The 18,216-nt window shown below is 35.2% G+C and overlaps 2 protein-coding genes across 2 annotated transcripts in view; one reads left to right on the top strand and one right to left on the bottom strand.

Moving 5' to 3' along the window:
• Positions 1–8,149: 8,149 nt before the first annotated feature.
• On the bottom strand, positions 8,150–10,926 carry LOC306849848 (claudin-5-like). The gene has a single exon (XM_079385206.1). The coding sequence runs from the start codon at positions 10,238–10,240 to the stop codon at positions 9,593–9,595; it is 648 nt and encodes a 215-aa protein (XP_079241332.1). The 5' UTR covers positions 10,241–10,926; the 3' UTR covers positions 8,150–9,592.
• Positions 10,927–11,234: 308 nt separating this feature from the next.
• LOC306849565 (septin-2) overlaps positions 11,235–18,216 on the top strand; it is a 28,913-nt gene continuing 21,931 nt past the window's right edge. Inside the window, exons 1-4 of the mRNA XM_079384698.1 lie at positions 11,235–11,380; positions 17,243–17,292; positions 17,589–17,688; positions 17,768–17,854. Coding sequence (XP_079240824.1) covers positions 17,266–17,292; positions 17,589–17,688; positions 17,768–17,854 — 214 coding nt within the window. The 5' untranslated portion in view covers positions 11,235–11,380; positions 17,243–17,265. The remainder of the gene's footprint in view (positions 11,381–17,242; positions 17,293–17,588; positions 17,689–17,767; positions 17,855–18,216) is intronic.

An 18,216-nucleotide genomic window follows, 5' to 3' on the forward strand; every position in this document is an offset into this window, starting at 1 on the left:
TTTCTCTTTTTTTTTTTTTTGTCGTTGTATGATTGTTTTATTGTTACTATTTGTACATTTTTACCACATTAAGATGATCAGGGTTTGTTTTTTTAAGTTCAACATAGAAAGTTTTAAACATTTTATAACATGTTTTCAAATAAAACAGGACAAAAATATTATTATTTTTTTTTTCTATAATTTATTGAAGAAATGTGTTTAAGAAATAATAGGCCTGGTGATCTATGCTGAAAAAAATGATTAGGTTAAAGCAAACATGTTTTTCTTAAGATTAGCATGTACTTAATATTATGGTAATTAATAAGCACGACTCCTATTTTAGACATAAGCAACGATTTTAAGTTAAAAAGCCTTCATGGATTTGTTTATTAGAAAGAAGCAGCTTTTTGTTTCTCGAGACGTTATTTAATAGACTGGAGTGGTGTGGATTATTGTGATGTTTTTATCATGTGTTTGGACTCTCATTCTGACGGCACCCATTCACTGCAGAGCATCCATTGATGAGCAAGTGATGAAATGCTATCATTTCTCCAAATCTGTTCTGATGAAGACTCATCTACATCTTTCATGGCCTGATGGTGAGTACGTTTTAAGTAGATTTTCATATATTTGTGAACTATTATTCCTTTAATGACTTTGTTTTGAAGAAGAAAGTTATACGATTTCATTGGTTTGTGTGACGAACAGGCCATGGTTATATTCATTTGCAAACTTTTCCGGAAAAGAAAATCCCATTTTGATTCACTTTCAGAAAATATTTATGAATTAATATCAATCGAACCTTTTCAAAGCTACTTTAATGTCACTTTTTTTATTTTAATAATATAAATAAGACACTTCCAGAGTCCGTGCTGCTGTTTTCCACACGTTCCACTAAAAATCTCAGTTTTGTGGACTTGGGGGGATTAAATGTCGACTACTTGATTTTTGTCTGAACTATCGCTTTAAGCTGTGATTCCTGGCTCTAAGGACAGCACTGCCCTCCATCAGTGAGCTGTGGCAAACCCTCTCCCCTAATGAATGGGTGGATGTGTTTATGTATCATGGGTTATTATCAAAGCATGACTCAACTGTTTATCTTCTTTGCCCCGTTTTCTTTTTTTCTCGCTCATGTTCTCACATCATGTCCTATAGTATTACATTTACTCAATTCTTACTGTACTCTGCAATCTGCAAAATGTAATAGCTACTAACTCTAGTTATGTGCTGTAATAATAGTGATGCTGGCCTCGGAGTCGCTGTTTTTTCCACTTAATTCTTTATTGGAATGTATGCACAGAACTAGAAATACATCTCCTTTTTTTGTTTAAGATGACAGCTATTATTAAGAATTTATTTATTCTGGACACTTCTGTTATTAGCAACAAAAGTGTCTGTCTTTGGTTTGTGGCATGCAGCCGTTCTGTTGTTTTCTTCTCTCAGTCTGTTCTTGAACGGTTTGAACCCGTGAGGATTAGCTGCTCTGGATAGCCATGAACAATAGAAGTCATCTATGTGTGTGTGTGTGTGTGTGTGTGTGTGTGTGTGTGTGATTCTCCATCACTTTTGGGTGGGCTTCATATTTATACACTCTCAGAAATAAAGGTACAAAAGCTGTCACGGGGCGGTACCTTTTCAAAAGGTACATGTTTGTACCTAAAAGGTCAATTTTGGTACCTTTTTAAAGATACTTATTGGTACTTAAAGTGTACATATTTGACCTTAATAGATACAAAAGTGTACCTTTTGAAAAGGTACCGCCCCAGTGACCGCTTTAGCACCTTTATTTCTGAGAGTGTATACATTTAGTCATTTAGCAGATGCTTCCAAAGCAACTTACAAATGAATGGCTTTATCCTTCCAGACTTTATACTCTTTCATTGAAAGTTTTTTTTCCCCCAAGAGAATTAATACTTTCATTAAGGATGCAAAGACATTTATAAACAAAACATTTCAAATAAATGCTGTTCATTTGAACTTTCTATTCATTATAGAAAATCTGTATCACTGTCTACACAAAAATATGCCAGCAGAACAACCGTTTTCAACATTTATAATAATCAGAAATGTTTCTTGAGCAGCAAATCAGCATATTATACTGATTTCTGAAGGATCGTGATGTGACACTTGAGTAATGATGCTAAAAATTTGGCTTTGCGTCAGAAATAAATTACATTTTACAATATATTCACATAGAAAACCATTATTTGAAATTTTAATAATATTTCCCAATATTACTGTTTTTTTTCTATATTTTTTGATCAAATAAATGCAGCCTTGGTAAGCAAAAGAGACTTTTTTTCTTTATCTTACAGACCAGTAGTGTAGTTCGTGGACTTTAAAGTTCTGTTTTATTTCAGCATCAGTTTTGTCTCAAATGTTTCAGACAAATATGTGAATAGTCATCATACAGTAAAAGACCTATAAAATGAATGTCGAGAGCAGTTCAGTTTATTTGAGACATGCTTGAGTTCGTATTGAGATCTCTGACTTAGGAATGCAGACTTTGGGATCTTGGCAAATCTTTGCACAGTTATCGAGATCTCTTTGGAGACATGTGAGGGTTTTTTTCTGGAGGAACATCTGCACTCTTAAAAATAAAGATTCTTTACTGGCATCTATGGTTTAATAACATCCATGGAACTTTTACATTGCATAAAAAGCTATTTGCATAAAAACAGTTCTTTAGATTATTCAAATGTTAAGAAAAATTGTTCTTTTAAGAACTGTTCACTGAAAGGCTCTTTGGGGAACCTAAAATGGCTCTGCTATGGCACGATAACCCCCATTGGGAGCCTTTTTTATTTTTGAGAGTGTAAGAAGCAGGAGGAATCAGCAAAGCCTTCCATTTGCTCTCATTTGAATTTTACAGCTGTCTTGGAGAAACAGTTGAGATATTAAAGAGATCTCTGGTGATTTTTGATGCAGGTGTGTGTGAGTGAACATGCACTGAAGAATACGAGAAAAGACAATCAAACATCCCACAGCAGCCAATTAAAATGCTGCCCAACTGAGAAGACAATTTCCTCTGGGTGAGTCAGTGTGTGTGTGTGTGTGTGCGCCCATGCTCTCTTAAATTAGGGGAATGTTGTTCCTTTTGTTGTAATGAAAAGCTGGAAATCTCAAATTACTGTTGAAGAAGAAAATCAGACATCTAAAGCTGTCTCATATAACCAAGACTGTGTCCATAAGCTGGTATCACAGCAGGAGGTCAAACCCTCGTCCAGTTCATTTACTTTCAACCTGCACGCATTCCATATTTCATTAAGAACATTCCAGAATCATTCCCAGACATTCCGGAACCTGCAGGGTTCAGTCACCGCTGCCACTAAGTGTTACCATCGGAGTGAAAAATCACAAATGAGGTTTATATCTATTGTTGCCTGAAAAGATATTTCTCTTGAGAAAATAACTCCAATACTATTCCATATATCCTCTAGAGATTCAGAAGCGATCTCAGCAGTGTCTCAAACTCTACTCAGGTTTTGCAAGATCCCAAAGGCTGCGATCAAAATCTGGAAATTCCAGAAAAAAATGATCAGAGCTGCTCTTCAGTCATTTTTTTTAGCTTATTTTAGTATTATTTATATAGTATTATTATTATTTTTTTTAATGTCATAGTAGCTTTTTTTGTTTTAATTTTAAATTAAGTTTAAATAATTGTGCCGTTTTGTTTTTTTCCATAATTTTTTTATAGAACTTTAATTTTAATTTAAGTTTTTTTGCTTCAACTTATTTCTATAAACTTGTTTTTGCCACATGATAAAAGAAAAATTTGTGAATTTTTATCTCTCAATTCTGAGAGATAAATTTTCTCAAAATGTAGACTTTTCCTCGCAAGTTTACATCTCAAAATTCAGTTTTTTGTTTCCACGATGGAATAAAAAATTTAATTTTATCTCAGAATTCAGACTTTTTTCCTCAGACTTGCGAATTTATTAAAGTTTGAATCTCACAATTCTAAGGAAAGAAACTAGAATTGAATTCTGAATATAAATTCAAAATTATGAGCGAGTCAGAATTTCGGGTTTACATCTCAAAATTCTGACTTTCTCAGAATTGAGGAAAAAAATTGAGAGAAAAAGTCACAATTACCTATATTTGTTTTTTATTCTGTGCTGGGAAACAGGCTTCAATATTTTTAAAATTAGATGCATTTCTAATTTCTGTTTACGTTTTTTAAATTGCATTTTAAACTAATATTTGTAGTTTTTTCTTTCAGCTTTATTTCAATTATCGAAAACAGCTAATAGTTTTAGTTAACACCACTGGCAACTGACGTGTTTTTTCTTAGGAAACAGTACCTGAGACATTAATACTTACATAAACCGAAACTGAGCCACTTCTGTGAAAATAAACCGTCCTCATTCTTGCACAGGATCTAATGACTTGTTGCACGTTTCCGTGCGTCATTTTTCCTTGATTATTATGGCACTCCCCTGTTTAAGGCATAATTAGGCACTCAAACATTAACCCCTCCTCATTCACTTCCTTCCTGCTTCCTGTCCAGCTGACCCTTGAACAGGAAGTCTGATGATTCTGTTGGACTATAACAGTTTGACACACAAGCGTTCCTAAGTATATTCTTATGTATTTGGTGAAATCACAAGCGTTATAAGATGCTCAAGGTTATTTTTACCCTATTAAAAGTTTAAAGGCTACACTACCATTCAAAAGAAATTAATACTTTTATTCAGCAAGGATGCATTAAATTGATCAGAAATGACAGTAAAGACATTTCTGATGTTACAAAAGATAAAAATTCAAATTTTAAAAAAATGCTGTTCTATTGGCCTTTCTATTCATCAGAGTCCTCAACATTGATGATAATAATAATTTTAGTTTCTTGCGCAGCAAATCCTCATATTATGATTTCTGAAGGATCATGTGACACTGAAGACTGGAAGTAGCATTAAAACTTACTGACAGTCAAACTTTTGACTGGTAGTCAGCAGGTCGAGATTTATCTTAAGGCAACTCTTGCATGATTTCTCCTCTCATCTCACGAGGTATAGCTGATCATTTGATTGGCAGCGGGAGTGTGGATGGTATCTGATCCGTCTTACAGAGTGTGAATCAGGGTGAGAGGGTTGTTCACGAGGGACCGTCACCATGGCAATGGTGAGGCTGATGACATCACAACCGGTCAGTTATGGGAAGCTGTAAATGACACCTGACCTTTGGAGAGCAGAGGTCAGCGCAGGCATCATGAGAACCTGTCGTGTGACCGAAAGAAACGCGTGAACATGAGTGTCACGTTAAAGCATCACGTGGCAGATGCATTAAAGAAATGTTTCAGGTTCCAAATCTCTTAAAGGGACAGTTCAGCCAAAAATTTAAATTCTGTCATTATTTATGAGTTTCTTTCTTCGATTGAACACAAAAGATATTTTAAAGAATGTTGGTAATGAAACAGTTGCCGGTAGCCATTGACTTTAATAACATTGGAAAAAATACTATGGAAGTCGACAGGGATCATCAACATTCTTCAAAATAAAAAGTGAAATAAAAAATATCTTCATCTGACGGGGTAATGTTGGCTCAACCAATGGTGTAAATTTGGGCTCAGGACTGTCTATTGTCCAACCAATGGAATATTAAACTTGTTTGAAAACAGTTGTTTGTGTTTAGTGGCACTAGGGGATAGAAATAAAATGACAAAATTATGCTTTAAAAGCTAATTATTACCTAATTATAAAGTTAATTTCACATAAACATACATTTTCCCAACCAAACACCATCTTTTTTTGTAACTTTTTTTTTTTTTAGACAAAGAAAACTATGCCGTTATTTGACTGTACTAATAGGAAAGGTATAAAGACTACTAGTTTATGCTCATTTTTTTATGTATTTCATTTTCATTGTCATTTTTTTTTAATTAATTTTTTATTTTTATTTCTCTTTTATTTTATTTTATCACCGTTTTATTTAACTCCCTGGCTTTAACTGTTGTGATGTTGTTCAAAACAAAATTAAAAAAGAAATTGTGGGGGTGGGGAGAAAAATTATTTTTATGAATCTTTTAATGTTATCCTCTGTCGTTTTTTTTTTTTTTTTTTACAAAAAAAGTTTAAAAACAAAGTAAAATAAGAAAAAAAACAATTATGTAATCTAATGCAGTTAGGTTCATTAAGTCATATTAAAAATATATATAATTTAGGCCCAAAGTTTTAGTCTACTTGACATTTTTACTAAAATGAAAATGAAAACCATAAAAAGCTTTTCCATTTTTGGAAATAAAATAAATGTTGACTGGAATAAAATATATACTGTGTATATATTGTGTGTGTGTGTGTGTGTGTTTACTAACTTAAAAAAAAAAAAATCTCATTTTTTTTAGTTAAAAAATTAAATACAACTGAATAAAAACTACTAAACTGCTAAAAATGTCAAAAACACACAACAAAATTTCTAAAACTTTAACTTTCATTTAAAAAACTACTAATAGCATCTCTGTGGTGCTAAAATAACACTGTGGTGTGATCTATAATCATTGTTTATTATACTCGGATGATTTCTATATGTGAGATTTGTTTGTTTATGTCAGTATGTGTGTAGGGTGAGAGGTTGTTCTTTCTTCATTCTTGTTCCTCGTTTCTGTCTCTCTCTCTCTCTTGGAATGTCTGCTGACGGGTCTTCCATTGTCCTCATCCATATGGCCACATTATGGGGTCCTGTCACCAGGCAACTGCAGGTTCTTTTGCGGTTGCCATGACGAAGATTCTTTAATGACGTCGTCGCTGCCCCCATGTGCCTCTCTTCATTATGGATGGAAGGTCCTTTTAAAAAAGTTCGGCACCTCCCCCCCGAGTACCCACCCAAAACACACACACACACACACTCGTTACTCAGCCTCGTAACCTTCTTAGCTTCCAAAGGGTGACTGGAACTAACAATCCCACAATGGGGTCTGAAAGAGCTGGTGTGGATATTCATACAGGCTCTATTGTGTTGGAGACTGAGAGAGGAGGGTCGGGGGAAGCAGTGCTGTTAACAAACCCATAAACTACAGAAACACAGGACCACAAGAGTTTGCGCTATAAAATACTTGGACAAATAATCTAAGAAATGACTTCAGGTGGCAACAACTAAATTAACTAGTTTTGTTTAGATGGTATCCCTTTTTTTGTATGAAAAAAATTAAATTTTATAGTCAGATTAGGTAGAAAAAAATGATAGATTTTTGATGTGCATATAGTGTTTAATAAATAAATTTTTACTTTATATTAATAGTTAGATTGCATTCATTAAAATATATCACCACCACTAATGTAAAGTTATATATTTGGTAGTTATTAAGTAATATATTAAGTTTTGTGTAGATGTGCAGGAAAATTTGTGATGATCTTGAAAGCATTAAACCAATCAGTGGTATTTTGCATTGTATATGGTGTTGTTTTTCAGCAAACGTGTATGAAGTTACTTTATAGTGGTTTAGTGTAGCTATTTAGCAATTATTGCAAACTAAAAACGTATGGATTTTTATATGCATTTTTCTGTCTTTAATTTTTTTGGAATTAAGATATTGCAAACTTAAAATCTGATAAACTGTGCTTTTGTTTGTTTGTTTTGTTTAAATAAACATTATAGATTTGTATATACATTTTTCTAACAAATATAAAATATGAATCTAACATAAAATATATATTTTTGGTGCACTGCCAGTGAAAGTTGGCAGTGCAAACAAGAATCAAATGGCCTGACCGTGCTAAGATCTTGAATCCAGAGTTGTATCTTGTGCTTTTTAAGTAACACTTAACAGTTGTTTTTCATTTTACATTGCAGTGTGTCCAGTTCAGTTAACTGGAGCTAACCAGTAAAATCAGGTCATGCAGTTGTTCAGTGTGACTGACGTGTTTTTGCTGTGTTGAGTGGCCATATGACCGGCTAAGCCTTAAGAAGCAAGGTTTTGGAAACCCAGGCAACAACAGTTGCACTTGTGACTGTAGTCCCTTTTCATTTAATAACCACCCAGCATCAAATACTTAGAGCTCATTTGAAAAAAATGGTAAGAACCTTCGTGGTAACTTCAATGCTAAATATAAGCCTTCATGACTTTGTTTAGCATCAAAACTAGTTAAGAAGCGAACTACCAGTCTAGAAACCACAGTTTACATCACAACTATAACCAGAGGTATCAAACAAAAACACAAGCATTCATATTTGTGTCAAAACTGAAAATGTTTATTCCAAACAACATTCATTTCAAGAATTCAAAGACAATAAAAAAAGTAAAAAAAAAAAAAAAAATTCAGACAAGCTGAATAAATTCAACATAGAGGTCTTGAGTTCAAGAAACATGAAGGTTCCCATCCATGAAGAGACTAACCTGGGCAGGATATTCCCAAAAACAGACATTTTCCATAGTGGACAGAGATCCAGCTGGACTGTGTTTCTCATGTGGCCTTGTTCGGCTCTGATGAGCATCGGTGTGGACGGGTGAGTTACAAATGAACCGATCAGTCAGGAATCGCTTCAGTTTTCCAGATGTTTCTCCTGGCAATCCAAGCGTTTAATAAGAGTCTCTGCAAATGTGCCGAAGCAGATTCCTCTACACACTAAAACATCAGTAAACATCACAAAAGCTATAGCTACTAACTTAGTCTTTGACAAACGCTTACAAACTTCTCCAGGTACCTAAAACAGATCTGTTGTCAGATTACAGCTTCTCTCTCACTCATGAATATCCTCGATAGATTTGAAACACTTTATACTAACTTTCATTATGAAAACAAACATTAATATGCTTAACAGATCATGGTTTATGCACATTTGCACATGAAGTTATATGAACATTAAGTATATCAACTTATAATGATCAGAAAAATGTGTATCAACTCAGAAATTGATAGTAAATATTACATTAATTACAAATAAAAACATTTGATTTAAAAGTGAAATTTGAAGTAGAAAGCCTGAAATAGTATTTTCTTTTTAAACAATGTTTTATTTACTTAGAAAAGTCATGTTTTACAGCGTATCAGCGACATTTTTACTTAAAGGATTTAATAAATACTTTCAGCCAATCAGTCCAAAATGCTTTAAAAATAAAAAAATAGGCAGGTAACACTTTACAATAAGGTTCCATTAGTTAATGTAGTAACTAACATGAACAAACAATGAGCAATGCATTTATTACAGTATTTATTCATCTTTGATAGTGTCAGTTAATGAAAATAATAATTCATTGTTTGTTCATATTAGTTCACAGTGAACATGCACGGCTTTTGATTTTAATAATGCATGTTACCATTTGTTAACTAAAGTAATTAACTGATGTTTACTAATTAACCTTATTCTAAAGTGTTACCAACAGGCATTATAATGTTTAACAGATCAGTAGTTAATGCACATTAAAATATGAAAAATGATTCAGGACTATTTCAAAGCATTGTGATGATCTGTTAAGCACTGCATAATGTTTGTTACTGTTGTTGAAAGTTATTATAAAACGTCCACCTTTCAGAAATACATAGGCTATCCTCAAAAGTTTCGCGTTAAATAAAAAAATGGATCCAATCGGTAGTCCAAGATGCTTAAAAAAGGAAGAACCGGAACATCTGCAGGTGCAAGAACGCACAAAACAGCCTGTGTAAATGAGTCCGAACAGCGTCTAAACGTAATTCCTCTTGTCATAGTCCCCGTTGGATGTTGCTCTTTTGGTGGGCGCGTATTTGGCCGCGTAGCTTGAGCTCTCAGAGGAGGGACACGAGCAGCAGAGCATGCTTCCCCCGAGCAGCAGCATCGCGGTGGCCGCCCAGCCGATGTAGAGCGCCGCGCCGATCTCGCGCTTCTGGGACGCCGGAACCTGCGGGTTGTAGAAGTCGGAGATGATGTTGTTGGCCATCCAGCACAGAGGCACGAGCATGAAGATGGCGCTGACGATGTAGATGATGCCTCCGACGTTCACCACGCGCGCCTTGACGCTCTCCGTCTTGATGCAGTTGGTGCACTGCGCGCCGGCGATCACCACCATCAGTCCCACGACGCACATGACGGACGAGACGACCGTGAGCGCACGCGCGGCTTGGAGGTCGTGGCTGAGCGCGAGCATGGAGTCGTGCATCTTGCACTGCATCTGGCCGGTGCTCTGCACGGCGCACGACATCCACAGGCCGTCCCAGATGGTCTGCGCCACCACGATGTTAGCCTCGATAAAGGCGGTCACCTTCCAGGTGGGAATCCCGCAGGCGGTCATCTCCAAGAGCGTGCCAAAGACGCAGAGGGTCAGACCCAGGATCTCCAGAGCCGCGGAGGCCATCTCTTTTATTCCTCAGATAGATCTGCGCACCTGTTGAATGATGTTTGGAAAGACTGCGTTCCTCTCCAGAGTCTAGGGTTTTCCTTTCTTCTAACCAAAGTTTTTGACTCTTAACTTTTTTCTTTTCTTTTTTCTTGCGTCTCCAAATGTTTCTATCCAAAGTTTTTTTCTATTCTTTTTTTCTCTCCCTCTCTCTCAAAAAACTGAAGCGCTTTGATCAGGTGGACAGCATCTCTTCGCTGCGTCTCTTCTGCGCTTTGACTAACGGACTTTTCCTGGACTGGGAATAAGTGGAGTGGAATAATAGCGGTACACCCAGAGGAGGGGTGTGTGTGTGTGTGTGTGTGTATGTGTGTGTGTGTGTTTAAGACTGATGTAAAACTTTTATCCAATCGCAGGACGGAGCATCTGTTGCTCGCCAATGAGATGCAGAGAAGCTGTGCGTTTGAGTTTGAGGGGTATATCAATGAATAAAACTATTTTACTTGACTTTAGGATTTATTTTGAAACTTTTCAAAGACTCTGAGTCGGAAAGCAACCAGAACTATGTATATGCTCAAAGAACTAAACTCCTCTTTATATTGTGATTATTAATGTATACCCTTCTTGTTACTCCCCCCCCCCCCCCCCCCCATACGTTGTAAATGTCATGCTTGTAATATTTCCTCATGGTTTTAATGTTCCGCATATACAATAAAAAATAAAATAAAACAGTTTGACTTAAAAATAGAACTTAAAAATACTATAAAAATAGAATGCCACTTATGTATACGTTGAGTCAGCACCTAAACAAATACAAAAATGTAAATATAAAACTAAATATAATAAGAAATATATATGGGTTTAGTCTTGAAGCGTGTTTAGACATGTTCGCTGAAAGTATTGGAAACCGACAGCTCTTAGAAACTGTGACCTCTCTCCGCCATCTTGGCTCGAATTCTCCCCTCTTTCGCAGGTCCCTCGCATTGGTATTTGAGCCGTAATGGCTTCCGTTGCCCCGGGATCTCGTAGGCATTATGGGATAAGGGCGGAATTGCAGCGGTTTCCGGATTCCCTGGATTGGCCTGCTGTGAAGAAAGAAAACAAGGGACGTGGAAAAAAAACTCCAGGTTTTTGAGTTTTATCACGCGTTTATAACAGGTAAGGGCTTCTGGCGGCTGAAAAGTTAGTCAAAGTTTCTTCGCGTTCGTATCCGGAAGTGATGAATCACTTTGTATCAATTCCTGAGTGGCTGCAGTAACTGTTGCATGTCAAAGTTCCACTGAGAAGAAGTTTGGTCAAATAATACAGTTGTATCACTCGATACTTGGTTTCTCAGTTTAAACTGTAAGATAACACACACGTGTTTAGTTTTAGATGTGCTATGTGCTCTGAATGAAGAACATTTGGTCAAGCAGGGTGTGGAAGAGGAGGAGTGTTTTCACTGAAAGCGAGGTGCTATAGAAATGCACCCAAGGTTATCTGTTGTTTCATTTATAAACTACATTGGAATTTGGCCTCGTGTGAATTTGGAGACGTGTTGCTCAGAAAGAGGTGATGGCCAGAGCTTTTCAAAGTTTAATATCACATCTCCTCCTGGAACCAACCTCCTCACTTTAACATGGAGCCAACAGCTCGGTGCATGATTCAGCTTTTTGTTATTTATGAGAAAATTCATACCTTTTTTTAAAGTGCTGTCGTATCTTAAAGAAAACACTAAAGAAGACCTCTCTCTGTGCTAGTTAGTATGTGCTAATAATATAATATTCATGTTGATTATGTATTATGTGATTATTGCTTGCATACAAATATTGCTATTATATAATTACATTCACAATTTTGAACATTTATGTTCAAAATGCTATGAAGTGCTTTATAATAATAGTCAAATAATGGAATGGGGTGATAAAATAAACAAAATACATCATAACAAAGGAATATTTATTATAAATGTAGTACTCAAGTGTTGATGAAAAAATAATTAATTAAATTAAACACTAGTCCAAAACAATTTCTGCTTGGAAATATGTTCTAAGGACGTTTTGCTAATGTTTCCATTATGACAATGTTATTTCTGATTTAAAAAAAACGTGCATAAACAATGTATAAATGACATTTCTGTGCTATATAGGCCCAGACAGCTTTCTGTTAATGTTACTGGAAAAACGTTTGTTCATAACCTTGAGAGAACCTTACCAGAACGCTGGGTATTTATAAAACCATATCTAGATCAAATGTTTTGTCAAACTGAATAAGAGAACTTCAGGCAGCTTGTATTCATCAGAATTATATCTTTTGGCTCATATTATGTTAAAATAACCCTGAACCTGAATAGAAGTGGTCCGAAAGGAAATCCCCACTGTATAATGAGCAGGATTTTGGCTTTTGGCAAGACATGTGACAAGTAAACAAGATGAGTTTCTAAATGACATTTAAAGGTCTCAGATGAGAGTTTATTTTCTGTTTTATTGTGCTTCTTTTGTGCAAATGAGTATCTTTTGCTTCCTTTAGCAGTCCTGTATAGGTTTGCATTTAAATTTTCGACTTTTAGGTGTTGTTTATATCATATAGGACACATTTTAGCATGTGTTATTCAGAGCAGAGGAATGATTCAAAAACGGTGTTTATTTCATTTTTGTGCTTATTTTGTGTAAATGAGAAACTGTTTGAAGTTGAAACTTAAATTCAAGAAGATTCAAGATTTTTTATTTGTCACATACACAATTATACAGGGTATAACCAGCAGTGAAATGTAGGTAAATCTGGTTAAACGTGTAAAATGTTAAACTCTAACATAATATTTCACAGCATGACGACTTCAGAATAACACAAATTTAGAAGTTTGGTGCTTGTCAGATTTTTTTAATGGCTTTGAAAGATTTAAGGCTGCATTTATTTACTCAGAAATGCAGTGAAATCAGTAATATTGTGAAATAATATTACAATTTAAAAAAAAAATTTTATATATATTTTAAGATATAATTCATTCCTGTGATGCAAAGCTGAATTTTCAGCATCATTACTCTAGCCTTCAGTGTCACGTGATTCTTCAAAACTCATTCTAATATGCTGATTTTGAAACATTTCTTATTATTATCAATGTTGAAAACAGTTGCGCTGCTTCATATTTTTGTGGAAACGATCCATTTTTTTTCTTTATTGATGAATAGCAAGTTAAAAATAGCATTTATTTGAAATATAAATATTTGTAGCCGTATAAATGTCTTTGCTCTCACATGCATTATGCGTTGACAAGGCTATCGGTGGATTAACACACTTATTGGATAATCGGGCCAATAATCTTGGAACTGGTCAGTTAGTCTGCTGTATTGCTAGTTTAATGTAAACACTTTAACTTAAATAGCTACTGGAAACTGAAGACCGTCTCTGCCATCTTGGCTCTATATGTTATCAAAGTTCTTTTTCTCTGTTTCCTCTCTTCGTTCTCACATCTCATCCCGCACTCCTGCCCTGTATAGACGTGTCATTTCCGCCTGTGTTTGAAAGTGATTCCGTCCTTTGTCTTGAAAATCATTCATCAATACGCCAGAGCCGGAGCCACTCTTCAAAGGTGAAGCGAATTGCGCCAGAGGTCATTAGGCGCACGTTTCACTCAACTCAAGTGCTGCTTTAAACGGTGGTTTGGTTAGCAAGCGTTGGCCATCAGCAAACCCAGCTTTTTGATCTGACAGACTGTATATGTGGCGTTCCAGTCACATGTCTCACGAGTTTACAAGCCGCTAAGCTCCGTCAGGAATTCTGTTAAGAACCTCAAAACCATTTTTCCCTTTATTGTAAAAACAGTAAATCTCTTAAGTCAGGTCATAACCTACAAAAGGTTGAGGTAGAGATGAAAGCTGGTGTGTTTGTTAAATCTTGTCTTGGTTGTGAAGTTTAATGTACGTGTTATTGCAAAAAATCACCCTCGGTGTAACCGCTGTGCTGATAATGAGGCCACTTGATTAATCTGCAATGAGTTTATCCTTGCCGTAATTCCAAGATGTGAGTGTGTGTGTGTGTGTGTCTGTGTGTGTGTGTCTGTGTGTGTGTTTCTGTGTGTGTGTGAGAGTGTGTGTGTGTGTGAGAGAGAGAGAGTGTGTGTGTGTGTGTGTGTGTGTGTGTGTGTGTGTGTGTGTGTGCGTGTGCGTGTGCATGTGTGTGTGTGTGTGAGAGTGTGAGTGTGTGTGTGAGAGTGTGTGTGTGAGAGTGTGTGTGTGAGAGTGTGTGTGTGAGTGTGTGTGTGTGTGTGTGTGAGAGTGTGTGTGTGAGAGTGTGTGTGTGTGTGTGGTAAAATATGGATTACAGTGTCCTTTATTATAAAAGCAGCACCGCTACACCCACAATCTGACATTCATCCTAAATTAGTTTCGGTACTTTCTTGAAAAACTCTGACTTTTTGATTTTTCCTGTCTTAGAGCAGAAACACTTATGATCATAAAAATGAAGAGCTCAGTCCAACCTTCTTCCTTGTTTTGTACTTATTTTGTGTAAATGAGGTTAGAGCCAAGTTGAAACGAAAGCTAAATCTGATTTAACATTGTGTAAAATATTCACAACAAGATTTCTTAGAATAGAACAAAATTGCTGAATTAAAGTGAAGATATTTAAAATGTTTTTTTTTTTTTTTTAAAGAAGTCTCTTCTGCTCACCAAGGCTATATATGTATTATTAAAAATGCACTAAAAACAGCAATATTGTGAAATATTATTGCCAGTTAAAATTATTTTTTTTAATTTATAAAGTTTAAAACAGTTATAAAATATAAAACAGTTTTATATTTGAATATATTGTAAAATGTAATTGATTCCTGTTATGCAAAGCACATTTGGGAGTAGAAACACTCATGATCATAAAAATGAAGAACTCAGTTCGACATTCTTTCTTGTTTCATACTTATTTGGTGTAAATAAGAATAGAAAAAAATGGAAATGAAACTTAAAGCTGATTAAACATTGTGTAAAATGTTTAAAATATTTACACATTTCATAGCATGACCACTTTATTGAATAACACATAATTTGCAGAATTTAAGTGAGCATGTACACATTTTGTAATGTTTTTTTGAAAAGTTTCTTCTGCTTACCTAGGCTGCATTTATTTGATTAAAAATACAGTAAAATCCGTAATATTGTGTTTTTTTTTACAATTTAAAATAATATATAAATATATGTAGAATATATTTTAAAATGATGTTTATTCCTGTGATGCAAAGCTGAATTATTTACTTATTTTGTGTAAATGAGACAAAATGGAAATAAAACTTTACAAAACATTGTGTAAAATATTCCAAATCATGTTTTATTTTATTTCTTTTAATAGCATATATATAATACAATTAACATTTTTGGGGTCGGTAAGGTTTTGTTTGTTTTTAGTCTGTTCTGCTCTCTAAGGATGCATTTATTTGATCAAAAATATTGTAAAAACAGTAAGATTATGAAATATTTGAGTGAGTTTTCAGCTGTAATATGTTTTAAAATGTAATTTATTCTTATGATGGCAAAACAGTTTTTCTTGTCTTGGGAGTAGAAACTCTCATGATCATAATAATCTGTCAGTATTACAGCTGTTAGGCTTTCACAGTGATGTCTTCCAGCCCACTGTCTCTGAATTGAACACACTTTCACCCAAACCCCATGAAGTGTGTGTGTGTGTGTGTGTGTGTGTGTGTGTGTGCTCGTTTTTGTATAATGACATAGCTATTACAAGGTGAAGGTGATTTATGAGGACATTGCCCCATATCCCCACTTTTCAAAACGCATATAAATCATACAGAGTGAGTTTTTGGGGGGGAAAGTAGAAATGCACAGTCTCCTGTGAGGGCTAAGTTTAGGTGTAGGGTTGGTGTAGGGCAATAGCACCATTACACCTATGGGATGTCCCCACTTTTCACAAAAACAAACGTGTTTGTGTGTGTGTGAGAGAGAGCTCTCATTTATGGGGAGTGGTGAAAATGTAGGAAAGCGTTTCCAGGAAGATGAAAGATAAACAGCATTGTTCCCTCCCTATCGTCACCCCTCGCTCTGCTCTTCATGTTTAACACACTCCAGCGTCTCCAGAACAGTTTGTTCCCCATCAACATCATCAGCCCGACCCAATGCAGATCTGATACAGTGTGTCAGAAGATCAGAGTTAAGCAGAGCTTCAATCAGTAGCGCTTTCATTGAATGTGCATGTTTCATTTGACTGAAATGTGAATTACAGTCATTTTATTGGCCGTCTGCTGAATTTAAGATTCAGTGACCAGTATTTTTTGATTTTAGAATTTGTCGTGTTTTGAGTGAAGATTGTGTAAATTAAATATTCTGTCATTACATTTTTAAACAACACTCTTAAAAATAAAGGTGCTTCCCGATGCCATAGAAGAACCTTTTTGTCTAAATGTTTCCATAAAGAACCGTTAACATCTGAAGAATTATTCTTCAGGTTATAAAAAGGTAAAAAGGAGATGGTTCTTTAAGGAACCTTTGACTGAATGCTCCTTTGTGGAACCAAAAATGGTTCTTCTATTGCTGTGAAGAACCTTTTGAAGCACCTTTATTTTTAAGAGTGTATACTACTGTTCAAAAGTTTGGGGTCATTAAGAATTTTGTGAATACTTTAATTCAGTGAGGATGCATTAAATTGAGCAAAAGTGACATTAAAGGCATTGTTAATATTACAAAATATTTTTTTTTTAAATGCTATATTTGTGAACTATTGACCAAAAAAATGTATCACAGTTTCTACAGAAATATGAAGCACCACAACTGTTTCCAAAATGGATAATAATCAGAAATGTTTTTTGAGCAGCAAATCAGCATATCAGAATGATTTCTGAAGGATCATGTGACACAATTTTATATAAGTGCCGAATACATAATTTTTTATTATTATTTGTTTTACAGTTTTTTTTTTTTTTTGCATTATCATAGCCACCCTGTTCTTTAGATATTTAAGATAAACCTAGAAGGACTTCCAAAAGACTTGTAAAATATGTATTTATTTTGTTTTTGTTTTATCAATATTTCTTTCTTTATGTAGTTGTGTCGTCAGACAGAAGCAAAATGTCGCAGTCTGGAGAAAAAGGAAAGGTAAGATTCCTACACTTGTTTAAAGGCGAAGTGTGTAATTGTTTTGTATATTTAATGTTCATAGGCACTATAATTAAGTCATTGATAATGATTTGTCAATTTCTGACTTAACCAATGGCGTAAGTTTGGGGGCGGGACTGTCCGTTTGCTCAACCAATAGAAGATGAAGGGAGTGTTTGGAAAATCTGTATTATTATTATTATTTGGTGCCGCAATAGTTACACACTTCACCTTTAAGTATTAAACATTTCCATATTAAACTTTATTTGTGTAACCGTTCTGATGTGTGGTTCTAGTTCCCTGATGCTGCAGGATATGTGGGATTTGCCAATCTGCCCAATCAGGTTCACAGGAAGTCTGTGAAGAAAGGCTTTGAGTTTACACTGATGGTTGTAGGTGAGGAACATATAAATACACACACAGATTTAGACAGATAGACACTGTGCTTTTAACCCGGTGTTATTTATCATCTTAGGAGAGTCTGGTCTTGGTAAATCAACCCTGATCAACAGCCTCTTCCTGACTGACCTCTACCCAGAGCGCTATATACCTGGAGCGGCAGGTAAAACACACACACACACACGGCTCTCCTGAGGTCTTCATTAACTCTACAGGATATTGTGTCCAAGACTGAAATGATCCCTAGCAGTCATGAGAAAAGCCTCTAACCTCATTTTGACCCAAAAATATGCGAACACGTAAAACTGTCTGAATTCCATTACATGAGATAACGAAATATGCTTTAATTGCATGTTTTCTGCAGGTCTTACAAAAGGTCTTAAAAGTTGTAATTCATCTTTCCACAAATTAAAGCTTTAAAAAGGTCTTAAATCAGGGCAGAAAGTCTGAACTTCATCACGTTTATGCCTAAAACAAGAACAAATATCTGTCAGTAGGGTATGAAAACTTCTTAAATTAAAATTA

The sequence above is a fragment of the Barbus barbus genome (genome assembly GCF_936440315.1).
Source record: "Barbus barbus genome assembly, chromosome: 29".
NCBI lineage: Eukaryota > Metazoa > Chordata > Actinopteri > Cypriniformes > Cyprinidae > Barbus > Barbus barbus.